An 8,733-nucleotide genomic window follows, 5' to 3' on the forward strand; every position below is an offset into this window, starting at 1 on the left:
TTTTTACGACAATTCCATGTAATTGATTTGAGGATGGAGGTAAAAAAAAAAGAAAAAATATATAAAAATATTTGATATACATTTATTTTAATTCTATTATTTAAATAGAATATACTATCGGTCAGTTCAGGAATTTCACAGTCTTCGTGCATCAGAACTGATATTGGTTATTTTATTTTAATTTACAACCAAATGAATCACCAAACATTTCTTTCACCAATGTTTTTTTTTTCTATTTTTTTTTTTTTTTTAATTAATAACCACTTTAACAATTAAGAATAAGAACGAATAGAAGAAAATGTCGACGATCCATGAGCATCGCGTCGTTTTCGATTCTTAAGGTGTAGAACTTGAGAATAATAGAGAACATTGATTTTATATTAAATCGTTTCATTCGTGTCCTTTTGCAATTGATTTTTCAAGCTCGATTGTTTGACGTCTCCTTTGGTTCTTGTTCTCTCTTGTTTCTCCTTTACTCTTCTATTGTTATCAGCTATTAGCAATGACAATTTCATGAAACTCGTTTTGTAATTCCGGTGCAACCGTCTTTAAGATATCCTCGACGTTCTTGCAACAATTAACGTAGATTATTTCTTGTCCGCGTAACGAAAGATCGTTAGCCAATAATTTAATATTCTGAAATGGAATAAAATATAATTAAAGACAATAGTACGTTCGGACATTTTACGCGTTGATCTTTTCCAACAGAAATTAATTTTTTATTTCATTTTATCCGTTCACAAAAACAATAATTATTTGTTAGCTTATTAATTGGATTAATATTTGTCAAGTATAAATTGTACTAATGTAACGAATGGTGCACATTAGTCAGACTCAACAAATATTATATATTTATATGAATATCTAAATAAATATTGTCACTGTAAATTATATCAGAATGCAGTTCTATTAAAAAAAATACCAGTAAATATTACTAAAAGTAATTTATTAGTATGGTATTACTGTGTAAAAGTATTATTAGTCATTTATTTAAATATAAAATACAATTTTCATTTTATTGAACCAACACGGTAAAAAATTTTGCAGCATTAAAATTCTTTTTCTCTTTATTCCTTTTTTTTCTTTTTTTTTTTCTTTTTTAGCGATGATTATGTGAATGGTCCTAAACAATATATTTTTCTTTTCGACGCATTTATGTTCGGGAATGATTTAAGGATTATTATTATGAGTATTATATGTATATGTATACATATATATATATATATATATATACATGTACTCATCTTACCTTTGCAACAGTAACATCAATTCTCTTAAGATTCCTGCAGTCTAATACAACATTGCAATGAGTTGTTTCGGAAAGTTTCATTATATTGGCACGCAGATGTTCCGCTGCCGGAAAGGCAACAGCTTCTTCAGGAATTATGTGTGTTATAATTCGATGATCGTCATTCTAAAAATAGAAATAAAAATTAAAAAAAAAAAAAAAAAGAAAGTCATATGTATATGTATATGAAGGAAAAGAAAAATTGATAAAAAAATTTTTCTTATCCCTTAACAGACCTGTTCGATCTTCGTTTCGACGGATGGCCTTGCCGAAAAGTATAGTAATGTCGCTAAATTACAAACCACACCAATGGCTATTCCTAATTCAAGGCCAAGGAAAAGGCATGGCAGGAATGTCAGTATCATAATGACAAAATCGATCTCTAAAAAATTTGCATGTCTATATATTATATTAATAATAAAATATAAATAATTGTAATAATATAATTATATTTATATCTAATTTGATTATAAATATATTCATTTTTTTTTTTTTTTTTTTTTTTTTTTTTTTTTTTTGTAATACATACACCATCCTGATAATAATAAATATAATTATATCATTGAGTTATTTATATAAAATTAAAAAAAAAAATATTTAAATAATATTAATTGATTGTAATACAATTAATACAATAATGTGATTTATCTAACTTACTTTTCGCACGCCATAGTAACATATAAGTACCAAAATCGAGCATATAATACATGGCACATAATATAACACCAGCCAATGTTGCTTTAGGAATAAAACGGAAGGTACGTGTTAAGAATCCTGCAGCGAGCAGGACTAGACAACCTGTGAAAAGCAGCAAAAAAAAGAAATAAGAGAAAAAAGTAAGAATGATGTCAATCAACGATTAAGATGATGAAAATTTGAATAAAAATTTAAAAGAAAATAATATATAATTATATTTATAAGAATTACCTGTGAATAGACCGCCGAAAGGTGTCTTTACACCTGATGCATGATTGACAGCTGTCCTCGTGAAGGATCCTGTAACTGGCATCGATGACACAAAAGATCCTAAGATGTTGCAAATTCCAAGAGCAAACATCTCTTGGGTTGCGTCCAGAGATTTTCCTTTTGCTGAAAATATAGAAAAAAAAGAGAAGAAAAAAGAATGTGAATTAAAATTTTTATAGAAAATATTATATATATATATATATATATATATATATATATATATATATATATTATTTTGTTTTATTTAATATTATTATTAATATTTTTCTATGGGTATATAAAATATATATAAAACACACACTAATATATACATCTTCATTAGTTTAATGCGAATCTTTTTTGATAATATTTAAACAAATTAATTTAAAGTAGTTTAATTTTTATACATAATTTTTGAAAAAAATATTACTTCATAAATTTGTTTTGAAAGAACTCACCAAAGGCCTTGGCTATTGCTATATGTTCTATAGTAGAGACAACAGAAATGGAAATGATTGTCAATCCCATAATCTTTGTCATTTCCACGAAATCATAAGTTTTACTTTTGAATATCGTGGAAAAAGGTGGTGGTTTGAACGGTGGTAAAGTTTTACCCATTGATCCTAAGTATCACATAAAATGTTAAAAGAAATGCAAAAATAAACAAGATCCGTGATAGCGATGACTATCTCTGAAAATACTCTTTTACCTGTAAGGTTGAATATTTCATTTCCAGTAGAAGAACATATATAAGCTATAATGGTTCCTGTGACAACAACTATAGCATTTCTTGCCAAAGTTAAACCCCAAAAACTTTTTTGCGACCAAGTACCATTTCGCTTCCCAGGTAGGTTCTATTAGAAAAACATTAAAAGAATTAAAATAGAACGATTTTTGATAATTATGATTATTGATTAATACTTGACATATATATATTTATATATATTAAGTATTATTGCGATAAATAATATTATCACTTGAATTATCGAAATTTATCATTGATAGATTATTATTGATAAAAGAAAAGAAAATATCTTACTGGAAGAAATTTTTTTTTTTACTCAGGTAACAACGACGATTTATTTAATATTTATATAATTCACTTAATCAATATTTATAAAAATTACTTGTTATTATTAATAATATCGATTCAATTAAAAGGATTTGTCTTCTACGTAAGCAAATAATTTCTTTATACCCAAAACAATCCAATTTAATTAAAATTAATTTTCATAAAGATCGCTTATCAAATGTCATTTTGTGTGATTAAAAATATTTCTTTCCCTCTCCCTTCCTCTCTCTCTCTCTCTCTCTCTCTCTCTCTCTCTCTCTCAATTTCATATTCCAAAATATCCAAAAGTTCGGCTCGTACAACCTAAGATATTATATACTAAAAATATCTATCTTGCCTTGAAAATAACTAAAACGATGATCGTGCAAATACCCAAGATCGTGTCCTGATACCTGATAGCTTTTAAATTCGAAAAGACTTGTTCAATGGAATCTAAAAAGCTTTCGGTCCTTCCTGGTATACCTAAAAGCGGTTTGAATTGGGACGAGGCAATGCTAATCGCAGCGGCAGAAGTGAACCCAGTTATGACGGGAAGAGAGATAAAATCCAAAAGGAAACCTGTAAATAATTATTTTCATATATATATATATATATATATATATATATATATATATGTATATATATATATATAGAGAGAGAGAGAGAGAGAAAAAGAAAGTGTTAACGATAAGTTCGATCGAAATTATGTTAATAAAAAAATATTCTTTCAATTTACCTAAATGAAATAGGCCTGACAGCATGATGATACATCCCTTTAAAAATGCTAATAATATCGCCATGTCCGGACCATAATTTAATACAAGTGATTGTACCATAGTTGCCATAATAGCCGTTGGCCCTATAGTTATGTTTTCGCAAGATCCGAAAATGATATAGACGAAGGAAGCCATAAATGCAGAGTACAGACCGTACTAATGATAATAATACATAAAAATAATTGAAAACGAATTAATCTAACGAATTAATACAAGATATATATACCCATGTTAAAAAAGGATATGAAGTAAATTTACCTCGGGACTTAATCCAGCGACGATGGCATAAGCAATCCCTTGAGGTATTGCTGTAAGACCTACGGTTAAACCAGCGAGCGCATCTTGAACTAACCATGCCAATTTATATTTTGGTAACCATGCAAAAATCGGTAGTCTGCGTTTGATGTAACCTTGACAAGCATGCTTATCCTTTAACATGATCGCTGAAGCAAAGCAAAGCAAAGCTAAAGTTTCATTCCTTTTTCATACCAATTTATCGTATTTTATTTTTTGTTCATTCGCATATTTTTTTTTTTCTTTTTTTTTTTTGTTTATACAATACATATTTTTTATAAGAAAAGAGATAGACAGATACGAAATAAAATTTATATATATATATATATATTTTTTTTTTCTTTTAGTTTTTTTTCTTTTTTAATGAATAAACAATTCTGTTAATGTCGCACAAGTTTAAATGACAAATAATTATCATTATTTTCTTTTTAATTGAAATTTGTTTAGAAAAATGGAAGATTATATTTATTGTTTATTTGTTTACTTTTTTTTTTTTAAATAAATGTATCAACAAGAAATGGAAGTAAAGAATAATCCTTAAATCAAGAGTATGATTATCTACTGTAATAAAAAATATATATATTTATTTATTTATTTATACGTCTTTATATACACATATATTTATACGTATATATATATATATATATATATATATACACACATATATACACATATATATATACACATAGCATCGCATGTAATAAACTTGAGGGAACTATCGTGATCGAAATTGTAAGTTTTGAAAGACGAATGAACGCTTATCAAATTGTTACGAGTTAACTATAAGGCTGACGGAGAGAAAGAGAAAGAAAGAGAGAGAGAGAGAGAGAGAGAGAGAGAGAAAGAGAGAGAAAGAGGGATAGAGAGAGAGAAAGAGAAAGAAAGAGGGATAGAGAGAGAGAAAGTGAAAGACAGAGAGAGAGAAAAAGAGAGAGAGAAAGAGGGAGAGAGAGAGAGAGAAAGAGAAAGACAGAGAGAGAGAGAAAGAGAGAGAGAGAGAGAGAGAGAGAGAGAGAGAGAGAGAGAGAGAGAGAGAGAGAGAGAGAGAGAGAGAGTAAACACGAAAGATAGATTTTCCATCCGAACAAGAAAAACGGAAGGATCGATCGATCGATAAGAACTTTATTAGTAGAAAGAGGAACATTTCTTAGCCTTTTTTTTTTTTTTTTTTTTTTACTATGACTCGGCATGTACTCCGAAACAATGAAATAACTAACCTGTATCACTCAATATATCACGTATCCCGTTGAACATTTCACTTGTATAGTAAGATCCTTTTATCTTCACGTGTAAAAAGAACAAAAAAAAAGAAGAAAGAGGACGAAAATAAACACCTGCACCTGAGTTTATTTAGAAAAAAAATTTCAATCAAAAGTTTTTCAGATACCTGTCGTAGTTACGAGTTACTTCTGCATACACCTTGAGAGCATATCATAATGCTTATATAAAAGATCGCTTAGCCATTATCGTTTGTAATGAATCTATGGAAAAAAAAAAAAAAAAAAAAAAAAACAAAAAAAAAGAAAAAAGAAAGAAAAAAAAAGAAAAAAGAAATAAAGAAAGAAATAGGAAAAAAATTAATTAATTAATTCGTTTATCGTTAGTAACATTAATTCTTGATTCTACGTGAGGAGATTAACATGCCTTTGAACGATTAATAATGATTAATAACAACAAGGAGAACTGTGTCGTACTGATTGTTGTTGAGAGAAAAAAAAAAAAAAAGAAAGAAAGAAAGAAAGAAAGAAAGAAAAAGAAAACAAATATTATTGTCTATGTATTAACACGAACGGAACGATATCTCGAACGAGAGACGACTTTCGTACCACGAGGATGAGGCACGACTGAAGGACGTAGATATAGTCATCGGGAGAATGTTTTCTGTCTATCTATCTCTTTTTATCTCTTAGTCTCTCTCTCTCTCTCGCTCTCTCTCTCTCTCTCTCTCTCGCTCTCTATCTATCTGTCTCTCTCTTACTCTCACCTAACTGGATTTTTCCCTCTTCTTTTTATAATGAACAGCATCGACCTTTTTTCTGTCTCTAATTTTTAATATCGTTCGTTGCTTTATAATTTTCTTTTTTCTTTTTATTTTAGTTGACATTAATTAAAGAAATTGTAGAGTACTATATTGGACTGTTCGATATAAATAATAGTTAGAATTTTTAATAAAAAAAAAAATGTTCAAAAGTACTAAAAATTGCAATTACTATTATGTAATAATATTTTATGAGCAAGTCATTATTTTTCATAGTTTATTATATATATATATATATATATATCGATACTTAGATTATAATCATAATGAAAATAATGATGTTAATATAAATAAAATATTGCTTATTATAATATTACATGAATCGTGATAGAATAATAGTAAATATATCATAACATAATGATATAAATTAATACAAGTAAATCGTTATTATATATGTATAATTTTTACTGGCTAATAAAATATTTCTTTGATATCAGGCCAATGTTTTGTATATGCGCGAATATTTTATCTAATATCGAGTTACCTTCGTGATTTAATGTTTTAACAGCAAGAAAAATTATTAGGCCGTAGAGAATACTAAAAAGAATGACACAACAGGTAGTCGTATGTCCCCGATTATGTATGCTTCGTTAACATAACAGTTAATGCATTAAAAAAGGATAGATATACAAAAAATGTAAGTTTATATAATTATAAATATGTATTTGTGTTTTTGTGTGTGTCTATGTATATATATATATGTGTGAGTCATATTTTTTCAGATTGAAATGATAATCCAGGATTATTTAGAGATTAGTCGAGTTATCTTTTGGAAATAACAGAATCGAAACATCGCTTTTGTTCTTTTAACGAATGTATTTTGATAACGAACAAGTGGGCGTAACTGATCGATTTATATAGATAAAATTTTATATCTATACTTTCAATATTCATATACATATACAAACGTATACAGTTTGATTGGAAAGACTGAATTCAATCATTTTCTTCTTTCTTCTTTTTTTTTTCTTTCTTTCTTTATTGATTGATAAGTTTAATAAATTTATTAGTCAAAAATTGATTGAAGACATTTGAGGATTCGTGATAATTAATTCATTTCCAAATACAAATATGCTTATTTGTCATGAATATATATGTATTCCCAATTGAGAAATGATTAATTATCTAATGAAATATGATAATAAATGAAACGTATATACGTTTATGTATATATCTATACGCAATGTACAGAGATTCGAGATAGTTTTAATATATTTCTTTTTTATTTTATCGAAATACAGAGAGATATCAGAATTAAAATGAGAATTCCCTTTAATAATTATATTAATATGAGAATTCCCTTAAATATTATACACCTGCAATGCGAATATAATATCTAGATTAAAGATCTTTGGATTTTTGATAGAAATGAAATTATTAATGAGGACGGGGGAGGGTAAAAAAAAAAAAGGAAAAAAAATGAGAAAAAAAATTTATTCCGCAAAGGAAATGGTTTTTCGATTTTATCGTAAAGCTTTTCGCTGGAATTTTTCTTCTTTTTCTTCTTTTCTCTCTTGGTCGATTTATAAGCTTTAACGTTTCTTCTCTTGTTGAATCGCAACAGTATAAAAGCTACCAATACGCTTGCGCCTTACTATGAATGGTAGGGGATACACAAGGGGATGTACGTTGAAAGTGGTAGTCGAGGGTAAACGAGACTCCTTTGCGATCAGTTACGCGCGTAACGTCGGCAACAACGTTAACATTCTTATGATTACTCCCTTGTGATTTTATTAATTAACTATATACTAATATTACCAAATTGTAAATCAGTAAGAATAATTCTTCATTTCATCGGATTTCTAATGATAATAATTTTGAAAGAACATTAACAATTAATAAGAAATAACTGATAACGTAACTATTGATAATTAAATAAATTAAAAAAAAAAAAAATAAACAAACGAACTATCAAGATAAATAATTATAATTAATTAAAATAAAAAAGTTACAAACTATTAAAATATAAATATTAGTAATTAAATTATAAATGCATAAATGGACGAACAGTTAATATAAATAGTAATAATTAATTACGTAAATAAAATTTAACGATTAATATATATATATATATATATACACATATGTATACTATATGTATGAAGTGAATGAAAATACGATGTGTACGTGTAATTCGTAAACATACGAAAGGTGAATAAGTGCAAATTTTGTTTAAACATTTTTTCCAAATTATAAAAACAATGAAACATTGATATAATTAGAATTAAGTGAGTAGAAGATAACGGTGACGATAACAGCTTAATTTGATCACAATCGATGTTTCCCCATGGGAGATGGCTGTTTTAATCATTTGATATAGTTTTTTTTTTTTTTTTTTTTT

General features: G+C 27.1%; 1 protein-coding gene across 1 annotated transcript; it reads right to left on the reverse strand.

The window, feature by feature from the left end:
- Positions 1-56: 56 nt before the first annotated feature.
- LOC124954682 (sodium-independent sulfate anion transporter-like) lies at positions 57-6,194 on the reverse strand. Its single transcript, XM_047507953.1, has 13 exons — positions 6,146-6,194; positions 5,742-5,835; positions 5,572-5,635; positions 4,319-4,503; positions 4,021-4,216; positions 3,643-3,863; positions 2,943-3,087; positions 2,692-2,856; positions 2,216-2,377; positions 1,946-2,086; positions 1,525-1,670; positions 1,250-1,414; positions 57-636 (listed from the first exon to the last, which is right to left on the reverse strand). Exons 3-13 carry the CDS (start codon positions 5,606-5,608, stop codon positions 490-492), a joined length of 1,710 nt encoding a protein of 569 aa, XP_047363909.1. The 5' UTR covers positions 5,609-5,635; positions 5,742-5,835; positions 6,146-6,194; the 3' UTR covers positions 57-489.
- Positions 6,195-8,733: the final 2,539 nt, after the last annotated feature.

Source organism: Vespa velutina, chromosome 16 (genome assembly GCF_912470025.1).
Source record: "Vespa velutina chromosome 16, iVesVel2.1, whole genome shotgun sequence".
Classification (NCBI taxonomy): Eukaryota; Metazoa; Arthropoda; class Insecta; order Hymenoptera; family Vespidae; genus Vespa; species Vespa velutina.

Bases quoted from the DNA above. Each gene is read 5' to 3' on its own strand.
- LOC124954682 (XM_047507953.1), bottom strand. From the start codon at position 5,608: ATGTTCAACGGGATACGTGATATATTGAGTGATACAG. The intron at 4,217-4,318 runs GTAAATTTACTT...TATTATCATTAG, and splicing joins TCGCTGGATTAAGTCCCGAG to TACGGTCTGTACTCTGCATT. The intron at 2,087-2,215 runs GTAATTCTTATA...TGCTTTTCACAG, and splicing joins TTTCGGCGGTCTATTCACAG to GTTGTCTAGTCCTGCTCGCT.